Source organism: Cololabis saira, chromosome 1 (genome assembly GCF_033807715.1).
Source record: "Cololabis saira isolate AMF1-May2022 chromosome 1, fColSai1.1, whole genome shotgun sequence".
Taxonomy (NCBI): Eukaryota; Metazoa; Chordata; class Actinopteri; order Beloniformes; family Belonidae; genus Cololabis; species Cololabis saira.
The window spans coordinates 54,338,322-54,362,982 of NC_084587.1; the positions used below are offsets into that span (position 1 = coordinate 54,338,322).

At 39.4% G+C, this 24,661-nt stretch overlaps 2 protein-coding genes across 2 annotated transcripts; one reads left to right on the forward strand and one right to left on the reverse strand.

Annotated features, from left to right (window-relative positions):
- Nucleotides 1-8,533: 8,533 nt before the first annotated feature.
- Nucleotides 8,534-8,955, reverse strand: LOC133448460 (histone H2B-like). The gene has a single exon (XM_061727017.1). It carries the CDS (start codon nt 8,953-8,955, stop codon nt 8,581-8,583), a length of 375 nt encoding a protein of 124 aa, XP_061583001.1. The 3' UTR covers nt 8,534-8,580.
- Nucleotides 8,956-22,051: 13,096 nt separating this feature from the next.
- Nucleotides 22,052-22,687, forward strand: LOC133447902 (histone H1-like). The gene has a single exon (XM_061726510.1). The coding sequence runs from the start codon at nt 22,052-22,054 to the stop codon at nt 22,685-22,687; it is 636 nt and encodes a 211-aa protein (XP_061582494.1).
- Nucleotides 22,688-24,661: the final 1,974 nt, after the last annotated feature.

A 24,661-nucleotide genomic window follows, 5' to 3' on the forward strand; every position in this document is an offset into this window, starting at 1 on the left:
TATGTTGAAACAGACCCCCACACATATTTTATTATAATTCTTTATGGAGCCTGTCCTTTTATTCCATCCACGTGTGTAACATAACGTTTATGTTCTAACCAGAAAATCACACATTACACATTCACCCATCAAGTACACAATTATAACTCTCCTTTCTTACCTGCAGAGAACAAGAAATAAGTATTTGTGGGACCCATAGTGGTTTTGAGCATGTTGGTGGACAATGGATGCCCCCCCCCTCATTCGCATGTATTATTTTTCATTGTTTTAATTTGTCCTTGAATATTTTTCATTGTTTTAATTCTTGTTCTTGAGTATTATAATTATCTGCAATCTCAATTTATATTTTGGTAGGTTAATGTAGCTACGATGAACGGGCCTTTGAGCAAGATGTGGGCGGCTGCGTCATTCAGCCAACGGACAGCCTGGAGTGAGCAGTTAAGGTGCTGATGTGCTTGTGTTCTTGTATTTTCAGGCTGTAAAGATGCATAAAAAGTAGCAACAAAGATGTATAATGAATGTGTGCGTGTTATGGACTGTGTGTAACGCAAATATAAGATTAGTGTCGGAGTTTTCACTTGAATTAATGACCCGGTCGTTGGAAACGGTGCTCCACCTAGCGGCAGCAAGTAGCTAAGACAAGTAACGGTGTAACCACCTGAAGCTGCTAAAACATAAGTTGAGTGAGTGTACAACAGAATATTGTGAATAAAAGTTTATTTTGTAGATTGTAGACAGGACACGGACATGGACATTTTATGGTTATTTTTGGTTATGTTTATGATCAAATGTATTTGTCATTCAGCCAACGGACAGCCTGCAGTGAGCAGTTAAGGTGCTGATGTTCTTGTATTTTCAGACAAAGACAGAGTAAAGCGTTCTTGATAAAAACCCATGCACGCCTGGACGTCCATTTTTGTGTCCAAGTGTGCAACATATTACTTATCGTTACGCCACACACACATCTTTACACTCAAATGTGTGTTCTCTTTCTCACCATGTATTCCCAAAAATAGTGTAGTGAACGCGCCCTCTGCTGGTGAGAGTTAGACACTGCAGCACCACCTTTGTCAAACAATAAACGAACCTTTTCCTATCAGACAACACACAGATTTTCAACACAATCATGAGCTAAACTTAATGCAAGTAATATCAAACATATACATAATAATAATGTGGGTATATTACAGAATCAGAATTACAATCAGAAATAGGTTTATTGCCAAGTACACACAACACACAAGGAATTTGTTGTGGTGATTGTGCAATACAAAAGAACAAATAATGATAAAATAAAAATAAAAAATGTACATGTTGGTTTTAGCCGGAGTAGTGAATCTGTACAAAGGTGACCTAGGACGTGCGTTAATGTGACGTAGAGTGGGGTGGGCGGGGGGAATTAGAATTATATTAAAAGAAAAAAAAAAGCATGTTGCCATGTAAATGAAGCACTCGCTTGAAAATTACATTATTCACTTTCTCATAAATATCAACTCACTGGTTGTATGCTTGATGAGTCAAGCACGTTGTCAGATAAGGATATTTGAGTTTAGTTAAGCAGTCAATAACAATGTCATAAAAGTTGAAACTTCTTAAAATTGATACAAATTACTCAATGCTGTTGTGAAAACATAAATCAGACAATTTTTGAAGATAAACAGATGCATTTTACTGTGATATTGATATAATTGTTTAATTAAATAATTCAGCTCAACTATGTCAGAAGCTCTTACGTGCTCTAATAATGCTTGTAAGCGCCATGTATGACACAAAGCCCAGTTGTGCTTTGTGTCATAGACCATTTCAAATTGTTGAGCTAGAAGGAAGAAGCAGAGTAAAGATGTCGGACGAGGATGACAGTTACGAGGCTATCGCAGAGAGGCGCAGTACCGCAGTTAGTCACAAGAGGGCGCCAAAACCCACAGAAAAAGCGCTAGAAGAGCAAACAAGCCGGCAAATAAGTGCAAGAAGGTCAAAACTCTCACAGGTGACTTCAAAAACGAACAAGATCACTGCACTAATGAAAGATAATGAGAGTCCAGATGTTGTGAATGAACATTTAAATGAATGCACAAAACTACTACAAGAGTTTATTCACGCAAACACAAATGTTCTTTTGCTGTTGCCCAAAGATGAACATGAAGCAGATCAAAGATTCTGGTTTGATCCAAAAAGACAAGAAATCAGCAGATTTATGACAGAAGTCGAAGAATGGGTAGCTGATACAAGGCAAAATCAGCATACAGACATGAATAACTACAACAGTGTAAATGTGACTAATATTCCATCATCCAAGAAATCTAGTCACAAAAGCAAAGCAAGCAGCCGCTCATCAACGTCGTCAAGAGCCTCATCTGTAATGTCTGCACGACAAAAGGAACAAGCAGAACGTGCCGCCTTACTCGCACGTGCAGCATCTCTGAAACAGAAACAGGAGTTGGAAATGGAAGAGTGCAAGTTAAAGGCAAGGATGGATCAGCTCAAGATTGAAACAGACATTGCTGTATCCACAGCCAAATTAAAGGTTTTCGAAGACTACGAGAATGAGAGCTGTAACAATGATGTCACTGTTCTTTCTGTGGCAAGTTCGGCAGATCAACGGCCACCAAATGGCAGGCAAGAGCCTGAAGTAAGTCATGATCTCACTGAAAGGTCAAACATAAATCATCAAGCGAAACAAGAGGATTGCATACAACAAAAGGCTGACAGATGTAATCCAGTAGACTTGTGTGAAGTGATGCTGAAACAAAATGACATCACTGAGATGTTAGTTAAGCAACAAAGACTGTCACACTTACCTCAGAGAGATGTGCCAGCTTTCAGTGGCGATCCACTTGACTTTAAGTCATTCTTAAGAGCCTTTGATCATACCATTCATGACAAGACTGATAGTGACAGTGACAGGTTATATTACCTTGAACAATTTACCAGAGGTGAACCGAGAGACTTAATCCGAAGTTGCCAACACATGAGTCCATCTCAAGGCTACAGTGAGGCAAGGAAATTGCTGACTTATCACTATGGTAACGAACTTAAAATCGCAAATGCCTACATGAACAGAGCCTTCAGCTGGCCACAAATTAAGCCAGAAGATGCTAAGGGTCTTCATAGTTATTCCTTGTTTCTCACTGGCTGTGATAATGCAATGCAAGATGTCGACCAGCTCCAAGAAATGGAGCATCCCACTAATCTCAGAATGATTGTTTCCAAGTTACCATACAAGATGAGAGAGAGGTGGAGAGTGTCCGCCTTTGACATCCAAGAAACCACAGGAAGGAGAGCAAGATTTTCAGATCTGGTCAGATTCATAAACAGACAAGCTAAAATAGCCACAGATCCTGTGTTTGGTGACATAAAAGATGTTGAAGATAAAGGAAAACTTCATGCAAACGTGAAAATGAACAGAGAACCCAGGCTGAAAGGGAGTACATTTGCCACAAGTGCAGCACCAGCAGCCACAAGTGGAAAGTCACCTGAAAAGGGTAAACACTCCTCTCATTACACAATCGATGCCTACCAGCAGCCATGTGTCTACTGTGAAAAACAACATATGTTGTCAGAATGTCACAAAATCAGAAAACAGCCTTACGATGAAAGGATAAAGTTTCTTAAAGGAAAAGGTCTGTGTTTCTCATGCCTGACACAAGGCCATATGAGCAAAGACTGTAAAAAAAGAGCTTCATGTGAATATTGCTCAAAAAGACACCCAAGCCTGCTTCATTTCACAAAGGAAGAAGGTAATGAAGCAGATGAGATTAGTCAGAAAAGCAGCACTGAAAATACTACGTCCAGCGAGCCGGTACACACCTGTGGAGCAACCGGGGCCGGAAAAGACAATAGAGTCCTGTCTATAGTGCCTGTGTGTGTCAAGCTAACGAAAAGTTCTAAGACAATAGAAACATATGCATTCATGGATAATGGAAGCCAGTCTACGTTCTGCTCGGAGAAGCTGATGAGACAGCTGAACATTGAAGGCAAGAAGACTCAAATCCTGCTTCGCACGATGGGGCAGGAAAAGGTGGAGCCAAGCTACTATCTCACAGGATTAGAGGTTTGTGGCTTGAAAGAGAACATTTACATTGACTTGCCTGGGATTTACACACACAAAGACATTCCAGTGTCAAAAGACAACATTCCAGTGCAGAAAGACTTGGAAAGCTGGCCACACCTCCACGGAATCGAACTGCCACACATAGACGCACACATTGGTCTTTTAATAGGATGTGATGTTCACAAGGCCATGGAACCGTGGGAGGTTATCCACAGTGAAGATGACGGTCCATATGCAGTTCGCACAGTTCTCGGTTGGGTCATCAACGGACCTCTCAGGCGAAACTGTTGCACATCTGACAGTGAACTCAGTGTTTCTGTTAACCGTATCTCTATTGCTAGTGTGGAAAACATGCTGGTGCAGCAGTTTAATCACGATTTTCCAGAGAAAGCCAGTGACGAGAAACAGGAAATGTCAAGAGAAGACATACAATTCATGAACAGTGTTAATAAGACTGTTAAAAGGGTCGATGGACACTACAGTATAGGTCTTCCCCTGAGAAACAAATCTGTCAAAATGCCTAACAACTACAATATGGCTGCACAGAGAGCAGAAAACCTGAAAAAGAGACTTGTGAAGAATGAGGAGTTTCACAGAGAATACACAAGCCACATGTCTGACCTGATCAGTAAAGGATATGCAGTCAAAGTGTCAAATGAGAATGCTGTGTCTGAAGATAAGAGAGTGTGGTACATACCTCACCACGGGGTGTACCACCCCCAAAAAGGGAAGCTTCGTGTAGTTTTCGATGCTGCAGCTTCATACCAGGGACAGTCATTAAATGGAGAACTTTTGCAAGGTCCGGATCTAACAAATACACTCATCGGAGTGTTGACTCGGTTCAGACATGACTACATTGCATTGATGTCAGACATAGAAGCTATGTACCACCAAGTTAGAGTACCACCAGAGGACAGCAACCTTCTACGATTCCTCTGGTGGCCAGATGGAAACTTGAGTGAACCTCTGCAAGAATACAAAATGGTCGTGCATTTGTTTGGGGCCACGTCATCCCCCAGCTGTGCAAACTTTGCACTTAAGAAGACAGCTGAAAATGCAGCAGACACAGTGGCACGTGCTGCAGTTGATGCAGTTATCAACAATTTTTATGTAGATGACTGCCTGATATCAGTGCCTGATGAAACACAAGCAGTTGATATGGTCAGGGATTTGACAGCACTGTGTGAGAGTGGAGAATTCCATTTAACCAAATGGATGAGTAACAGTAGAGCCGTCCTTGTCTCCATACCTGAAAAGGAAAGAACAAAGGAGGTTAAAGATTTGGACTTGAGTCATGAAGCCTTACCTGATGAGAGAGTTCTAGGGGTGAACTGGTGCACAGAGGCAGATGTTTTCAAGGTCAGGATAAATGCAAAACATGTGCCACAGACAAGACGCGGCATCCTCTCGTTTGTGAGTGCTATATATGACCCTTTGGGTTTTTTGTCACCTGTTATCCTACCAGCAAAAATCATCTTGCAGGACCTATGTGGTAGAAAAGTCTCCTGGGATGAGGAAATCCCTGCTGAACTGGCTCAGAAAACACAAATGTGGCTCTCTGACCTCCCAAAGCTTCATGGGTTCACAGTGGACAGATGTTTGAAACCAGCTGGATTTGGAACAATCACATCTGCACAACTGCATCATTTTGCAGATGCGAGCGAGAAAGGATATGGTGTTGTCACCTATCTTCGCATCACAAATGAAAGAGAGGAAAACCATTGTTCATTCATCATTGGCAAGTCCAGAGTGTTGCCGCTGAAACAGACAACAATTCCGAGACTGGAATTAACAGCGGCTGCAGTTGCTGTTAAGATGGATCGACTCATGAGAAAGGAACTGCACAAGCAGCTGGAAGAGACTGTGTTTTGGTCCGACAGTACCACTGTTTTAAGATACATTGCCAGTGAAAATGTCAGATACAAAACTTTTGTTGCCAACAGAGTATCACTTATCAGAGACAACAGTGAGCCACGCCAGTGGAGGTATGTCAACTCTGAACTGAACCCCGCCGACCATGCCTCCCGAGGGATGAATGCAGACACGTTCACAAAGTGTCAAAACTGGATTGGCGGACCAGAGTTTTTGAAAAGGGACAAAACACATTGGCCAGCCTCACCAAACATGAAAGAAGTAGTCACAGATGATGTTGAAGTCAAGGCCACAGTGAGTGTGAATGTTACAGATGTGCAAGAAAATCCACTTAACAAGCTCATCTGTTATTATTCAGAGTGGCATCATCTGAAAAAGGCAATTGCCTGGATGGGAAGCTCCAGCAACTGCTTCAGAAATTGAGTACACATCGGAAGTTGCTGACATCACAAGCAAATGAGTGTTTGTGTCAGGAAAAGAAAACTGAAAAGGTTAAAAGCCAAATGAAGAAGTTCAAGTCAACTTTAAAGGGATCTTTGCTCACAGATGAAGATGTTGCACAAGGAGAAGTTGAGATCATCAAGTTTTGTCAAGGTCAAGGCTTCAGTGATGAACTTATGGCTCTTCAGAAAGGTGACAAGCTTAAAAGGAGCAGTCATATTGTGAAGCTTGATCCTGTTGTGGAAAATGGGATTTTAAGAGTTGGAGGAAGGTTGCATCGGTCTGCGCTGCCAGAGGATGGTAAGCATCCCATGATACTTCCTAAAGATCACCATGTCTCTAATTTGATCCTCAGACATACTCACCAAGTGACAGGACACTGTGGAAGGAATTACACACTTTCTAAACTCCGAGAGAGATTCTGGATTCCACAAGCAGATTCTGCAATCAGAAAAATACTGTCAAAGTGTGTAAGATGCAGGAAGATTTCAGCAAAACGTGGTGAACAGAGAATGGCAAACCTGCCACAAGATCGGCTGACACCTGACAAGCCACCATTCACCAATGTGGGCATAGACTATTTCGGGCCCTTCGAGGTTAAACAAGGACGGAGCACAGTTAAGAGGTACGGTGTACTGTTCACATGTCTTACTGTCCGAGCCATTCATCTAGAAGTTGCTCATTCACTTGAGACCGACGCCTGTATAAATGCATTTAGGAGATTTATCGCCAGGAGAGGTCAAGTGTCTGTTATGCGGTCAGATAACGGCACAAACCTGGTGGGAGCAGAAAAAGAAATGCGTGAAGCACTCAAAGGCTGGAATCAAGCGAAGATCTCAGAGGCGCTCATGCAGAAAGACATTACCTGGATATTCAACCCACCAGCAGGCTGCCATTTTGGGGGCATCTGGGAGAGACAGATTCGTTCTGTGAGGAGAATTCTCATCCAGATCCTCAAACAGCAGTCTCTTGATGATGAACGCCTCCATACATGTGAAGTCGAGGCGATTGTCAATGGCAGGCCAGTAACAAGAGTGTCAAGTGATCCGAATGATATTGAAGCTCTTACACCTAACCACTTGCTTCTTCTCAAGAAACAGCCAGCACTTCCACCTGGAGTCTTTGAGAAGGAGGACTTGTATGCCAGAAGAAAGTGGAAACAGGTCCAGTACCTGTCTGACATCTTTTGGAAGCGCTGGACTAAAGAGTACTTGCCTCTTCTGCAAGAAAGACAGAAGTGGTCAGTAATCAGGAGAAATCTCAAGCCAGGAGATGTTGTTCTCATAGTCGACGAGACTGCACCAAGAGGATCTTGGCTGATGGGAAAAGTTGAAAGAACAGTTCCTGATTCAAACGGACTTGTCAGACGTGTATTTGTCAAAACTAAAACTAGTGTGTTGGAAAGGCCAATAGATAAGTTATGTTTGTTGCTTGAAATGGAGTAAATGTGATTTGAGCTTACTTAGTTTGGAGCTAAGTGTGGATTTGAAATGTACAGTTAATATGTGTTAATAGTAAGTTAATAAGTTTGAGTTTGAAAAAGTTAAAGTCTTAAATTTGAGATTACATGACACTTAAAAATGTAATTGTTATGCCCAGCAGTAACAATTAGGGGCCGGAATGTAAGCGCCATGTATAGCTTATAATTTACTTTATAGTTAACTCTTTTATTGCATGATATGCCTTGTTGTTCACAGATAAGGAATATATTTCAGTTTAAGTTTTGAGAGTTATTATTTTATAGTTTAGTGATTAAGACCTAAATTTCACTACTAATATTTGTTTTGCCTTAATGGTTTCGGTAGTTTGGGCCAGTGGGGCTTCCGTAGCAGCTGATGGTTTGTTTTGATGCTTATGTCAGTCAAAAGAATAAACGAGTGACGGTGGAGCAACACAGCGTTTTACCGTTCTGATGACTGTTCTGTTGCCGTACTCAACGCGTAAAAAATCTCCTGTCGTCATTACCATTCATGAAGTGAGTAAGATGTTTGGTCAAAAGAAGAAAGGGTCTAAAGTCTAAAGATAGTCACTACAATGCTGAATGAATGTACGATCCTCTATTCACATTAACCTTTGTGGATTTTTCAATTTTAGAGTTTATTCTTAACCCCCGAATAATATTTACTAATCATGTTAAGTGGCTGAAGGAAGTTTTATGCTCTGCAGATTGGGTGTGTGGCTCTGAAAAGAGCCGTTGGTTTGTATTGGGTCTTGGTCTACTTGGAGCTGGTGTACTTGGTGACGGCCTTGGTTCCCTCGGACACGGCGTGCTTGGCCAGCTCCCCGGGCAGCAGGAGGCGCACGGCGGTCTGGATCTCCCTGGAGGTGATGGTGGAGCGTTTGTTGTAGTGAGCCAGACGAGACGCTTCAGAGGCGATGCGCTCAAAGATGTCGTTGACGAACGAGTTCATGATGCCCATGGCCTTGGAGGAGATGCCGGTGTCGGGGTGGACCTGCTTCAGCACCTTGTACACGTAGATGGCGTAGCTCTCCTTCCTGCTCTTTCTCCTCTTTTTGCCGCCTTTCCCGGTGGTCTTGGTCACGGCTTTCTTGGAGCCCTTCTTGGGCGCGGACTTGGCGGGTTCAGGCATGTTTCCTTCTTCAGAAACGAATGAACTGCTTCGGTCAGAGAGGCTGCTTTTATGCAGCTGCAGGCAAACCGCGCTGCGCCGTCGCTCCTCTGTGATTGGTCGAGACTCCGCTGGTTGTTCAGCATGTCGGTGATTGGACGGCGGCAGACGGTGAGGTGACGCAGCACAGCCGCTGTCGAAGCTGCTGCTTTTAACACACATAGGGCCCGATTTACTAAGATCCTAAATAAAGAGTACTAAATTGCGTGTGCACTGAAAAAGTTTGCGCGTGCTGTTTGCGTGTGGTTTGCGGGTGATCAACTAAGAGTCCTTACAAACACCAGGAAACTGGACCACATTACACCAGTCATGAAATCACTACACTGGCTTCCAGTGAGACAAAGGATAGAGTTTAAAATCTTACTGCTGGTCTACAAAGCACTGAATGGTCTTGGACCAAAATACATGGTTGATCTGTTAGTTCCCTATGAAGCTCCCAGACCCCTTAGGTCTTCTGGATCTGGTTTGTTGTGTGTCCCAAGAACCAGAACCAAGCAAGGTGAGGCAGCGTTCAGTTATTCTGCTCCTCACCGGTGGAACAAACTTCCTGTAGACCTGAGGTCTGCTCCAACTGTCAGCTCCTTTAAATCAGGGTTAAAAACATTACTGTTTACTGAAGTGTACTCTTAAATTAAACCTGCTGTATTCTACTGCCCTTATTTTTTTTTTTAACAGCTTGTGCTTTTTATTATTTTACTTCTTTTCTTATTCTTACCTATTTGTTATTATGTCTTGCCGCTTTTAATGTCAATGTAAAGCACTTTGAATTACCTTGTGTTGAATTGTGCTATATAAATAAATTTGCCTTGCCTTGCCTAAGATTGCATGCGCAATTGATAACAGGTGCAAACAGCAGTATTGCGTGTCTTAAGGTTTGCGAGCGCAAACTCTGCGCCATGGAGAGTCTGGATGGAATGCACAGTCACAAGTCACAAGCGCAAAATGAAATTTGACGAGTTGGAGTTAGAGATATTAGTGGAAGAGGCAAATAAACACATTCATGAACTACAGCAAAGAAATTTAAACATTACCAAAAGAAACGCAATATCGGAGAAAACCTGCGATAGAATAAATGCAGTTGGTAACACAAAAAACGGAAAAACGTCTGGTTTTTCATATTTCAATTTTAGGCACAGATCAAAAATACGAAATAGAAAAACGGGCCACAGGACTGAATTTGATTTTAATATTTAATTGGTCGGGTTTGCGTGACCCGGGTCAGTGTATCTTTTGGTCATTGGATTTTTCCATCATGAGTGGGAATCAAAAAACAAAAAACGATTGGTTTATTTGATTTTCCTTTTAAAACAAAAAACAAATATTGAATTACACTGCATTTTTTCTTTTTCTGTGTTAATATGATTTAACAAAGATTCAAAATACGCTTTTATTTTCGTTTTCTATTTCATATAAGAAAAATGAAATCACTAGTCAACAGGAACGAAAAAACGAACCAAAAACAACCGTTTATTCATATTCGTGCACCGGAAGCTGGCATTTACAACCGAGTGAACTTAGTTCTGGATATTTGACAGGCATTCCTGTGACAATTCTCTCCAGGGGAAGTTGTTCTGTACCACCCCGTCCCACTCGAGCCAGCCACTCTAGGCTACTATTTCCCCCCCTGTGTTTTCTGCGGTGCATTCACACTATACGCGAGGCATGTATTTTACTCGTATTTACTGACATTACGCCCCCAGATGTAGCTACAGTTGTCATAGCAACAGTAAACACCAGGTCAAAGCAGCAACGAGACTGTGGTCATTTGTTGTGGGGATAATGGGCTGACGTCAGTTCTAGAGCTTGTTAAAAGATAGAAAAATGTTCTTTACCACAGGCTGCTGCATGTTAGCATCTCAATATCATGTGAAAGTTCACTCTTCTGATGGATTTGAACTACATGCATTTGCAGCTACAACAATGTCAAGACGGTCATTCATGATTTCCACTGCAGCCTCCATGTTTCTACCGGGAGAAGGGTCGTGAAAAGCACGGAAAAATAATAATAATAAAAAAAACTAGAATAGGCTACAATATGCCGACAGTCCATTATGCCGAAGGTCGTGCTATAATTGTTACAACGTTTGGGTAGGCTGTGACCTTCATCAGGTTAACTGTCAGACAGTTCATGTAGGTGGAAAAACACGTCACTCATTGTGTCATTCAATCTTCATTCATAAATTCTGGCTCAGGTCTGACACTGAGTGGCCTAAATAGTAAACGGTCACGCAGCGCGCATCAATTACCACTGGAAACAAGAAACACACACAGGAAAAACGCCGAGATAAATATCTATCCATACAAAATAAAGAACAGCAACAACAATAATAATACATCTATTAGACCAAAAGGTAAAATAAAATTAACTTAGGCTTTTTTACCCACAAAATGACAAGATGGTGATAAAATGAAAATAATAAACTCTATTGTCATAGAACTTTTCTAAGTTTGCAAGGCACTTCAAAAACAGATTTTTAAAAAAGCACAGATAAAAACAACACAGACAACGAAATATACAGGCCCTAATAGCTTATAAGATAATATAATAGGCTATATTAGGCTATGAATAATTTTATAAATGCACAACGACGTCTGAGTTAAGGAAGTCTGAGAGAGAGAGAGAGAGAGAGAGAATTAGCAGAGCCTACAGACGTTTAAAAGTCCAAACAAAAGTATTTACTCACAAGAAGTGATTGTAATCAATTACATAATTTAAAGTAGATTTTTACTAAATATGATAATACATCTAGGCCTATGCGTGGTCTAATGATCAGCTCTCAACGTAAGACTATATTAAATTCTCTGTGGATTAATGCTCCACCTGCATCAATTGGATCCTCGTCAAAAGGACATGTCATGTTCGTAGCCTAATAGTAGTGAAAAGAAAAGTTGTAACACTGATTTTTTTTTTTTTAATCAATGAAAGACGGCATAACTGCCTCAACTGCGCTCTTGGTTGGTAAAGAACAGCTCATTCGCGTGCTTGCTTTGTAAATGCCAGCTTCCGGTGCACGAATATGAATAAACGGTTGTTTTTGGTTCGTTTTTTCGTTCCTGTTGACTAGTGATTTCATTTTTCTTATATGAAATAGAAAATGAAAATAAAAGCGTATTTTGAATCTTTGTTAAATCATATTAACACAAAAAAAGAAAAAATGCAGTGTAATTCAATATTTGTTTTTTGTTTTAAAAGGAAAATCAAATAGACCAATCGTTTTTTGTTTTTTGATTCCCACTCATGATGGAAAAATCAAATGACCAAAAGATACACTGACCGACCCGGTGGTGCTCGGCATGATCTGAGGAGAAAAAGACAATCAGACACAGAGCTGGAGAGCGCTTTGATTCAATCTATTTATGAGTTAAGTTTTTATTCAGATGTCCACAGTATATTGCACATATGATATATTATATAGCAAACACTGACAGTAAATGTGTGTCAGACGGGACCATCATATGGCAAGAAGAGAAGAGAAGAGAAGTGTTCAGAACAGCGCACAGAGCGCACAGAGCAGAGAGCGCTTTGCCACCTCGGTGGCAAAGCTGTATCCTGGGGTGCCAATGACGTGATCTGTAGTTTGCATTATTCGTTTTGGAATACTCAATTTAGATATATACTGCATGGGATTTGGACTCAGAATAATGGCTGTACACAAGTATTTACAGCTGATAATGAATCACTGTGAATACATCAATGTCAGTTACGTGTATTGAATGGATGACAACTAAAAGCGTAATCAGACAAGCTTTTCAGTGTTATTTTGGACATAGACTAACATGACAGCTCGGACATCATTTTTAATCTCTCCAGTCTTGATGCTCCGGTCAGCTCGAGACAATTGTCTCCAGCTGACCGTGGCATGCCGTGGCAATTATAGCCATTATTCTGAGTCCAAATCCCATGCAGTATATATCTAAATTGAGTATTCCAAAACGAATAATGCAAACTAGTAGATCACGTCATTGGCGCACAATAAGAAACACTTTTTTCTCCATGAAAACACGTGATTTATTTATTATCACAAACAAAAAAAATGAAGATGCCTCCTGTGGCAACCTTTTGATGAATAATACTCGATTTAACATTCAAATAAAATATTTCTCCTTTTGCATGTGGAGAATCCTCACCACAATAGTAATGCTGTGCAGATTAGCACCTTCCTTTCGAACGTATTAAATACAGACGCAATGACAATCCCCGCAAAAACTTTCAGGCTTGGTAAATCTCATTGCGCGTGGTAAATGGAGATATTTGCATCTTCCCCTCCCAGTATTTAGCGCGTTCTGGTGGGTACGCCCCATATTGATTATTCATCAGGGCAAAAGTACTAAATGGATTGCGTGTGCTATTTAGCGCATTTGAGAGACGCAATCCTCTTTGCACGCTGTTAGTAGATCAGCTTGCACTTTGGTTTGCGGGTGCTGTCAAGTTTGCACACGTTTTAACACACGCAAACCTTTAGTAAATCAGGACCATAGTATGTTTATCTTATATGTATTTTATTCACAATACTAATCGTTTGTTCCGTCTTCTGTTTTGCAACTTTATTTGCCCCACGCTGCACGTATTTTCTTTGCCGTTCTCTCTGGAGCAACTGGGTATCGACACACAACCGGCCGTTACGTTACAGTCTCTTTTATTCTCTTTTCCCGCTACTCAGTGACGGAAACCCTCATTGCGTGGAAAAAGAAAATACATTAAATCAATGAATAAAATGCTCTCTGTTTTTATCCAACACTTGAGAAAATATAATAATCTAAATGAAATATTTCCAGCTGCACGCCGTCCTAATTATTCATTCATTATACATTTGACTTTTATTCGTTTTCCAGTTTCATGTGATGTTTGGACCATTACATCAGAGCAGTTTCTATTTTCATGACATTGTGCTCCTAACGCAGATCAGTATACAGTAAATACTTAATACTTAATCAGCAGATGTAAAGCACCAGACTGCAACAAGATGTGGAGAAAGTGTAAATGGACTGAAATGAGACCCAGCGGTGTTTGGTCAACATGCTGATCAAACTTGGTGCTAAACTCATCGTAACCGTAATCGTAACGCTAATAGACAACATATTTACAAATAAAATTGAAAATAACATCAGAGCTGGTCTTCTTCTATATGATATAAGTGACCATCTTCCTGTATTTGCGATTTTTCCAAATGCCTTTAAGACAAGGAAAGAAAAAATGGTAAATGCATGTATCTATACCAGACATAGATCATTAGAAGCCATTGCCGCTCTTGATTTAGAGCTCAGTCATCAAACTTGGAATGAGGTCTATGAGAATAGTGATCCGATAATAAGGCCTATGATGCGTTTTTATCCACACTAATGTGGTCCTATGACAAACATTGCCCACAAAGAAAACATACACGAAAGTACTACCATGTGGTCAAGCCATGGATTACAAAAGGTATAGAAAATGCATGTCAGAAGAAAAATGCCCTATACAGAAGATTTTTAAAACTAAGAACTAAAGAAGCCGAAAATAAATACAAAACCTATAAAAATAAATTAATAAGTATTATGAGATTAAACAAAAAGGACTATTACCATACATTACTGGAACTTCATAGGAGTAATACACAGGAAATATGGAAGGTGTTAAACAAGGTAATTAAAAAAGGTGAAGGGAAAACTGCAATTCCTAACTACTTTGTAAAAGATGACAATGTAATCATTAATAAAGCCATTGACATAGCCAATTAATTTAACGCTTTCTTTGTAAATGTTGGTGTCAATCTGGCCAAGGAAATTGAGGAACAGATAAATGGGACTGGGATGCTGAATACTGGAGATACAATGCAAAACAATCTGCACTCCATTTTTATCAGGGATGTTGAGGAATGTGAAATCATTGATATTGTAAGAAAATGCACAAATTAAAAGTCCACCGATTGGACAGGAATAGACATGTCCGTAGTAAAAGATATTATACACCGTATTGTGAAACCATTGACTCATATATGTAACCAATCTTTTCATACGGGCATATTCCCAAATAAGATGAAAACAGCAAAAGTAATTCCAATATATAAAAATGGAGATGGCCGCTTATTTACAAATTACAGACCCATCTCTCTGCTCCCACAATTCTCCAAGATCTTAGAAAATTTGTTTGTGCTCAGACTTGACAACTTCATTGAGAACATGATCTGTTATGCGACCAACAATACGGCTTTAGAACAAACAGGTCCACTCAATGGCAGTGGTAAACCTAATTGAGCAGATTGCCACAGCAAATGACTGTCGAGAATACACAGCTGGTGTGTTTATAGATCTTAGTAAAGCTTTTGATACAGTTGATCATAAACTATTAATTAAGAAACTAGAATGCTATGGTATCAGAGGGATGGCTAATAGCTGGTTAAAAGATTATATTGATGAGCGCTATCAATATGTACACATACAAGATGTTAAATCTGAACTTTTGAAAGTAAAATGTGGAGTTCCTCAAGGATCTGTTCTGGGGCCAAAGCTTTTTATTTTATATATTAATGACATCATCAATGTATCCAAGCTTCTGAATTATGTCCTGTTTGCAGATGCAGAAGTTTGTTTTGCCATGGAAAGAATGTGGAGCAGCTTCTGAGAACAATGGAATGGGAACTAAACACACTGAAGAGCTGGTTTGATGTAAACAAAATTATCTTTAAATTTAAGTAAAAACAAATTTATGATATTTGGAAATCAACAAATCTAAACTGAAGTCTCATTAAGGATTGATGGTGTGAAGATTCAAAGAGTCTTTGAATATAAGTTTCTTGGAGTATTAATCAACCATAAATTAAATCCCACATTAATCATGTCAAAAAGAAAATGTCCAAAACAATCTCAATAGTTTATAGATCCAAATAACTTTTGAATAAAAAATCACATGCTGGATACCTGCTATATTGTTCCCTTATAGTTCCATTCATGACATATTGTGTGGAAGTGTGGGGAAACACACCTATAAAACCAATCTCATGCCCATATTTCTACTACAAAAAAGAATAGTACGTATAATTATGGGAGCAGAGTACCTGGCACCAACCAATGCTTTATTTATTAATTTAAATACATTAAAATTCTGGGATCTAGTTAACCTTCAAACCTTATTGATTATATATAAAGCAAATCATAATCTCCTCCCAAGATGTTCTCAGAGGCTGTTCCAAATCCACAAGAGTATATGTGAACTAAGGAACACAGGTATGTTTAAGAAGGCATGGGGAAGAACTAAAAGTAAAGAAAACTGTGTTTCCGTGAAAGGTGTGAAATTGTGGAATTGCTGTGATAAGGATTTAAGAATGTGTACCTCAATTTATGTTTTCAAAAAAATGTTTAAATATAAAATGACAAACAGTTATAAAGAAATCTGTTAATTATGTTGGTATAGCCTATTATAGATTAACATGAAAATAGCACCACTATATACCCCTTTTTGCATTATTGGTATTACTATTTTTATATAATATAATGCAATGACGGTTTCTCTTTGTTTTCTTTTTATATATTTTTTTTCTTATTTGTGTATTATCATCCACCGGATGCCATATTGTGTGAATGATATACACTGTACAGGATATGCTATAATAAGCCCTTGGCTTCAGCCTACTCCTTTTTCGGACATTTCTATTATACCTTTTATTTTATTGGTGAAACAAACATGTAAATGTTTCAATGTATTCTGTCCGAAATAAACCATTCATTCATTCATAACATAGTCCAGTGTGTATACACAAAACCATAGGGCTATAATTTATTAAAGTGTACAAATGTAGCCCATTAAAACAAGTGAATACTAAACATGAATTATGTTTTAATATTCAACTATTTTAATGCCAGTAACTACAATTACAAAAACAATACTGGGATGAGGAAATCAATATTTATTTTGCTCCACTCAAAGGAACATTTATCACAGCACAATTGTTTATTCCCAAAACATCACAGCAATATGAGCAATTTCATTAATATTAGCCAAGAGTGCCACGGCACACTATGCCATTCTGCCATGGCACAATTCCCTGCGGTGACAGAAGGCAGTCAAATCAATGCAGACAGCCTGGGCAGCTCTGGTGGAACGGCTCCTTGACATCTGTGAGGGATCTATGGGGCCCACCAGATTTGAGTCTTCGCCACTCCCCCGTCTCCACTGATCCACCTGAATCAGAGTCTGCAAAGCTTGGTGGTATGTATCTGGTCCCTGGTTCAGATCGTCAGTTCGTCAGTGTAGGCCAGGTAGTTGTGCAGGACTACACATGCCTTTACAACATCCACAACCTTTTCTGGCAGGAACTCAACATGCCGTCCAAGAATCCTCCACCTTGCCACCATGATTCCAAAGCTGTTTTCAATGACCAGCCTGGCTCTGGAAAGACGGTAATTGAAGGTCTGCTTCTCCATGCTCAGATTTGTCCCTGCGTCGGAAAGTACACAGTAGAGTATTAACGAACAGAACATTGTTGTGTCACAATCATGTGAAGTACAAACAAAAGTAAGTTACCATTACAAAGACAACTAAGTTTGAAATTAAGTCTCTGCCATACCTGGGAAGGGGCGCATTAGATTGCAGTGCAGGGGGAAGGCAGCATCACCAACAATCACATGGGGGATTTGGACTTGTGTTCCAGGGAGTTTCGCTGGTGCGGGCAGATTGAGCTCATGGTCGAGCAGCATCAAACCAAATTTGCTCTCCTTGAAAATGCCCCTGTCGCTTTCTCTTCCATATCCGCCCAGGTCCAACATGGTGAAGCGATACCTATCAGAAATAAATTGAGCATTATTTTAAGTTACTTAATAATTTTACACACCTAAAGGCTAATGAATAAATAACTGTCCCAAATACAACCTTTTGTAATGTAATGTAACACCTGGGTGTTCGGTTGTTTGCTGTTTTCTTGTATAATGTCTGTATGTTGTTCGTTTGTTAATGAAAATAATTAAAAATATTAAACATAAAAATAATAATAATAATAAAGCAATACCTTGCATCACATGTTGCCATCATAACAATGGAGTGACAACCCTTGTAGTTAAAGTAGTCACTCCCGGAGCGTGGCGGTGCCTTGATGTTGATGTGCTTCCCGTCAACGCTTCCTACACAGTTCGAGAAGTTCCAAAATTGCCAAAAGTCTGCAGCAATAGCTTCCCACTGACTAGTTGAAGGGCATAGAAGGAATTCAGGCTGCAGGGCCCTCCATAAAGGCCCTCCATAAAGCTCCAGACCTCTGACAGTACAACAGACAGAGTGCTGGAGGACTACAAGTTGTCCTCCAGCACTCTGTCTGTTCACTCGCTGCAACAGACTGTTGGCTGCCACCAGAAGCTAAAACTTGCAAAGTAACTGCAAGTCTTTGGGCAGCATCAACAAGCATGGAGTGTGTGCTCTAGTAAGATATCAGGGGCTGCAAACGACGAAGCAGATCGTCAAATCGACTTGCCGACATTCTAAAGTAAAAAAGCAAGAAAAGATGTGTGAGCCTGAAAAGTTGTCCAGGAGAAAATAATATACAATACAATGCATGGAAGCAGCATTTTCCAAAGATAAAAGCATAACAATCCCCAATGATAAATCAAAATTATGAGATAAAACCTCATAAATACAACTTTTTTTTTTTTTTGAACACTGTAGCATCTCCACATTATAAACCGTTTTGTCAACAAGCGGATAAAAGTAGGTAAACTTTCGTGGAGCCACAGAAGCGTCACAACTCTTGTCGGTCGTGTGTTGCTTTAATTTAATCAGTAGGTCCAGAGACTGAGTTTGAAAATGAATCCAGTTGCATGCTCGTTGTCTGTGATTTAAGATGTAGAGGTAGACGTGATCACATCTGACATAGAAATTGTTGTCCCAGTTATTTCCTGGGATCAAAAAATTATTTAATCAAGACAACCTTTACACAAAACCATGTGTAGCAGCCCCTGGAACCAGAGAAGTCTCAAAAACGGGTGCAATCAGATTTATTTGCCGCTCTTCCACCACCGTGAAACTAAAAGTATGATACAAATAAGACAAGATGCATATTATACAAGATACATCAATTACATGCTCAAAAAATCAATGAACAAAATGCCCACGTAACTGCAATGGGCTACAATAAAGCAAATATTTACATTAAATTCGCAAGTTGATAGTCTGTATTAATCAATTCAAACACAAAAACAGTAAATATTGTATAGGTTTCATTGCAATAATTGCAGTAACTAAATAACTGAAGTGTCACTGTATTTCATACCTCGCTCCACTTTCCAAGTGAGCAAACTAGCAGTTCATTCAGCAGTCGGTTGCGGCTGACAGTTCACGAACATATAGATATAAGTTTAAAAAATGTATGTAAGTAAAACAGTGACAGAGTATTCGGTTTACGTACTGTATAATATACTGAATAGTTTATAAGACCAAGTGCTGTTCAGGTCAAAGCTGTCGTTATGCTGAGATCTATTTACTTTTTTTTTTTTTTTTTTTTTTTAAGGTTTCGTTAGCTGTGCAATTTCAAACTAAGAGTCGTGAATTATGCGGTTTTGTACAATGTGTGTATAAATGTCGGTAATATGTTCTCAGATCAGGTTGGTGACCTGAAAAGGGCCGTTGTTTGGTGTGAATGTGGGTTTATGTTGGTCATGTTGAGGATTATGAGCTTTAGGCCCCGACCATTTGGCCTTTTTGACCTCTTCCGTGCTGTAGCGTGTCCTGGAGCCTGACACGAGGTTTCTTTTCTTTGTGAGGGTTTTTTCATGATGGGGACTGTTTTAAGGGAGGACCTGGTGCGATCCATAGATTTATGTCTTTGTAGTTCATGTGAAGCACTTTGGAGCTCTTAGAAATCCTTCTTGGTAACTGTAAATAAATAATTTCCATAACAGTCCTGTTGTTTAAAGTCCTGACTGTTTACACTTTTTTTCTGAGTTTCCCAAGTAAAAAATAAACATGGAGATAACTTAGAACTGACATGTTTAGGTGTATTTCTTGGTGTCTGGCTCATAGATGGGGCTGGAAACCTCCACTCCACAAGCTTCTATTAACATTTGATTCTTTTCTCTGGTTTTCTTTTGGTGCACCAGGTTAACAAACACGCAGATCGTTCAATTTCTAGGATGCATTGTCAAGTTTTTCTGGTCTCCTCAGCCTAACACCCACCAAGCATCACCAAAAAATGTAATGATGGAGGACGTTAGAAGGAGAAAATTTGTGTCCCAGCAAGATATGGAAAGTTTTTTGTGTGTGAGAATATTAATTTATAGAGGGATGTGCAATAATGATTATGCTGCTATATGTGTAGAGGGAAGTGCAATAATGTTGCTGTAGCAAGGTATTTTTTGTGTAGAGGTGTTTTTTCAGGACATTGCGAGGGGGCATGCAAAGAGCGGGGGGATATGACGAAGTGTTTTTGTTTATTGTGATTTTATATGTTTTGTTATATATGTGGTGCCTGGAGTCTCTAGTTTTTGTCCAAGACAAATTTCTCTCAAGAGAGACAATAAAGATTATCCTTATCCTTATCCTTAATTAATGATCAACGATAGCTCCGAGGAACACCCAAATATAACGCTGATTTCAGCCTGAATTCTGACCAGCCTGAACAACAACAGCTGATAAGACGTTTCACATTCCATCACGTGACACTCTCTGAAGAAATCGGAAGTCAAACTGTCAGAAATGTTTGAAGGTAAGACCTCTGATCCTTGTCTGAACAAAAGAAAACCACAAAGCTTTCAACACTGAAGACATAATGAACACAATAGAACTATCTGACCAGCCTGCAGTTATTTTTTACGTCATTTCAGAATGAAAACATCATTATTCTTCTCATTTGATGAGACTGTTGAGATTCGTCTTTCTGTAAAAGCTCTAAGAGCTCTGCCATCAGATCAGCTGACTCTGAAAGAAGGGTTTTCGTTGCAAATGTTTTATTTTTTTTATTTGAAACTGAACAAAAAAATATACATAAGAAACAATAGAGGTGTGAAACAATCACATGACTTTATAATCATTTTGTCCTTTTCTTTTGGACATGAACATTTCTAACCTCTCCTGTGTCGTCATTTAAAATATTTCCCTTTACATAATCCACTGAAACATTCACTGATCACTTCCTGACCAGACCTGAAACTTATTATGATCATATTTGAAAACTGTTGCTGTTGATTTTTCACATTTCATAAATATGACAACAGTGCCTACAAAGACTGACACTAACAAATGCGTTTCTAGTTCATTTATGATAACAGATTTTAAACACATCACTGGTCTCTCATTTGTGGTGGTTCTTTTAAAAACATGATCATAGTTTATGTTTTTTACATTGACTCAGTAGCCTAATACTTAAACTGTAATCCGTTTTAGTTAAAGCTACTTCCTGTGCTGGCAGACAGCTCTAATCTGCTAGTAGTAGTACTGATTTACTATAAAAAAAAGTCATCAGAAATGAAAAGCAAGTGATAAAACATCTTTAAATAGCAAATGAAAGACAACAACTTTTTAATCTTTTTTTTTGTTTTACTTTAAAACAGAAACAACAGTCGTATTGAGTCTGACAGGAAGTCGCTGCCACAGGCGTCTCCATCATGAGTGTGTTTGCTGCTGCCACATTATCTCAATTTTACTAAATATTTAAGACCTACGGATATGTGTTGTTCTTTTTGGTATTTGAACAATCATATGGCTCATTTGGAAATCTTCTTTTCTCTGAGCTCAGACGCATCTTAAAGCATTTTAGGAGAGAAAGAAGAGGGGAAAGTTGCTGATCGGCCCCGAGCTCCGCGGCGACTCCACGAAGTTTTAAACCCCCACAAAAAAACTGCGGAGAACATCGGACTTCCAGATTATCTGGACACGAAGAGAAACTAGTCCGCTGTCAGCTTCTCCTCTGTCAGCCTGCAACGACGCTCCAACACTGATTTTTGACCCGTTAAAGGAGGAGGAGAAAACACAGGTGGGACTCCGCCGACTGCACACGGGAGCGGCGCTGCGGGTTGAGTCTCCACGGTTCTCATGGTGTGTTTAAGTTCCGTCGGAGCTCCGACTTCTCATCATTAGCAGTGACTCTCGCAGCAGCTCGACATGGCAGAAGTAGCTCCAGCTCCGGCTCCGGCCAAAGCCGCCAAGAAGAAGGTGTCCAAGCCGAAGAAGGCCGGCCCCAGCGCGGCAGAGCTCATCGTGAAGGCCGTGGCCGCGTCCAAGGAGCGCAGCGGCGTGTCCGCCGCCGCCGTCAAGAAAGCTCTGGCCGCCGGAGGATACGACGTGGACAAGAACAAAGCCCGCGTCAACACCGCCATCAAGAGCCTGGTGACCAAGGGGACCCTGGTCCAGAACAAGGGGACCGGGGCCTCCGGCTCCTTCAAGATCAGCAAGAACACTGACACGAAGGCCAAAGCTCCCGTGAACAAAGCGGCTCCTAAAGCCAAGAAGCCCGCCGCCAAGAAACCCGCAGCAGCGAAGAAGGCGAAGAGCGCAGCAGCCAAGAAACCAGCAGCGGCCAAGAAGAGCCCCAAGAAGGTGAAGAAGCCCGCAGCGCTCAAGAAGACGGCCAAGAGCCCCAAGAAGGTCGCCAAGAGCCCCAAGAAGGTCGCCAAGAGCCCCAAGAAGGTCGCCAAAAGCCCAACGAAGGTGGTGAAGAAGGCCCCCAAAGCCAACAAGTCCCCCGCTAAGAAGGTGGCCAAGCCCAAAGCCAAGAAGGCAGCACCCAAGAAGAAGTGAAGCATCACTGCTGGACAAAATTAAAAAGGCTCTTTTAAGAGCCACCACCTCATCCTGAGAGTTCTTTTCCTATCTATTTGTTTTTTCAACAATGAATTGCACAATTACCCTCAATGTATCAAATATACATCCAAGGGAACATTACTATATTTTATTTTACACTAAAATAAAATTACAGTTTCAAAGAATTTACAAGAATCAGGTTTCAACCCCTTTCTCTTTTATTTGTAGGTTATTTTTTGATCCACTATACATTTCAGAGTATCTTTTTTTTTTTCTTTCATGTTTCTTTATTGGGTAGTCGATGTAATGCATATTACACAATAAACATTTTTTAAAGGATTTGACAGAATACCCCGTTTTTTATTTTACCACACACACAAAAAAAAGTAAAATAAATAATGAAACAAAATGTAACATAACAAACACCCCAAAACCTGTAAAATACGTAATTATAATCAGGTCCCAAAGTAAGTACCAATTACCAATCAAACTCTGACTGAAAACAATACTAATATGACAAATAAAGAAATAAAATAAAATACAGGACACACAAAACAACAACAAAAAAAAATAAAACAAATAAAATGAAATAAAATAAATAAATACAAATTAAAATAAACAGACATAAGAGGAACCCTAAAAAAAATAGACATGGTTAGCAATATCATACTTCCCTATAATTAAATTAAATCAAATTAAATTAATCTTCCAAGGATGCCAAATAATTAACAAGAGAAAGAATAGGTTCCCAAATATAAGAAAACTTATCAGAGCAACCCCTAATTTTCTCTAAATATAAAAAGGACATCAGGTCTTTCAACCAAGAATTGGGAGATTGAGGTTTTTGGTCCTTCCATTGAAGTAAAATACGTCTATGAGCTACAAGAGAGGAAAAAGCAATTATATTAATCTCCTTCTTAATAAAACTATTAAAATCTTCAGGTACACCAAAAATAGAAATTAAAGGGCTAGAAACCACCGGTTTATTAAGGGCTTTTGAGAGAGTATTATAGAAAGATGACCAAAATGAACACAGCTTTGGGCAGGAAAAGAACATATGTGTATGGTTAGCAGGTGATAAAGAGCATCTGTCACATGTATCACCTGTATCAAACTAGATTTATTTTGATTTTATGGCTGTAGAATTGTCAAATGTGCATAGAATCAGTGCTCCTGACCATTCTTTTCCCAAGATAACTTTCAATAATTTATTCAATATTACTGTGTGTTCTGACTGTTATAACTGTAATAACTGTTTAACAGATAAGGACACTTTTTGCAGTATCTTAGTATTTTAAGAGCCACCACATCTTCCTTAAAAGGCAAATTGTGTCACATAAGAAATATTGTTTTCTTATAAGAAAATATTGCGGTACTCATGCAACTGAGAATTTGTTATTGATTAGATTTTTATAAGTTCAAGTCAGTTATGTATCCTATCAGTTGTCATTTGGTATGCAACGCTGATATTTCCTGTTCTTTCTTGATTACAGTCCAAGTCATATATTTGAAACAGTCCAGCAGTGTCTTAATATCTTGAGCACTTTGAATCAAATTTAGTCATTTTTTGTACTTTTGAAATGTTTTGATTCAAAAAAAAAAAAGTTCCTAGAACAACTTTTATTTAACCCAAATGTCAGAGTAAAGCAGCTCAGCAATGGAAACCTACTGAATTAGTACAGATGTGTGTAGAGGGGAAAAAAAACTTTTGGTATGACAGTAATAACTTATCACAATAATCATAAAAACAAACATGTATATTTTTTATGATTATTGTGATAAGTTATTCTTTCATGTGAAATTTACAGAATGTAAAACTTGAAAATGTCTTGTTACATAAATATGTAAAATAAAGTGCTGAAAGATGGAAGATGCAGGGAACATATGTTATATAAGTACAAACAAAATATACTAGGGTATGTTTAGGATCTTCTGCTCATATTAGATATAGCCTATTAATTATAGTGGAAG

What these genes read in the sequence shown, in the direction of transcription:
- LOC133448460 (XM_061727017.1), bottom strand. Translation starts at nt 8,955, where the DNA reads ATGCCTGAACCCGCCAAGTCCGCGCCCAAGAAGGGCTCCAAGAAAGCC.
- LOC133447902 (XM_061726510.1), top strand. Translation starts at nt 22,052, where the DNA reads ATGGCAGAAGTAGCTCCAGCTCCGGCTCCGGCCAAAGCCGCCAAGAAG.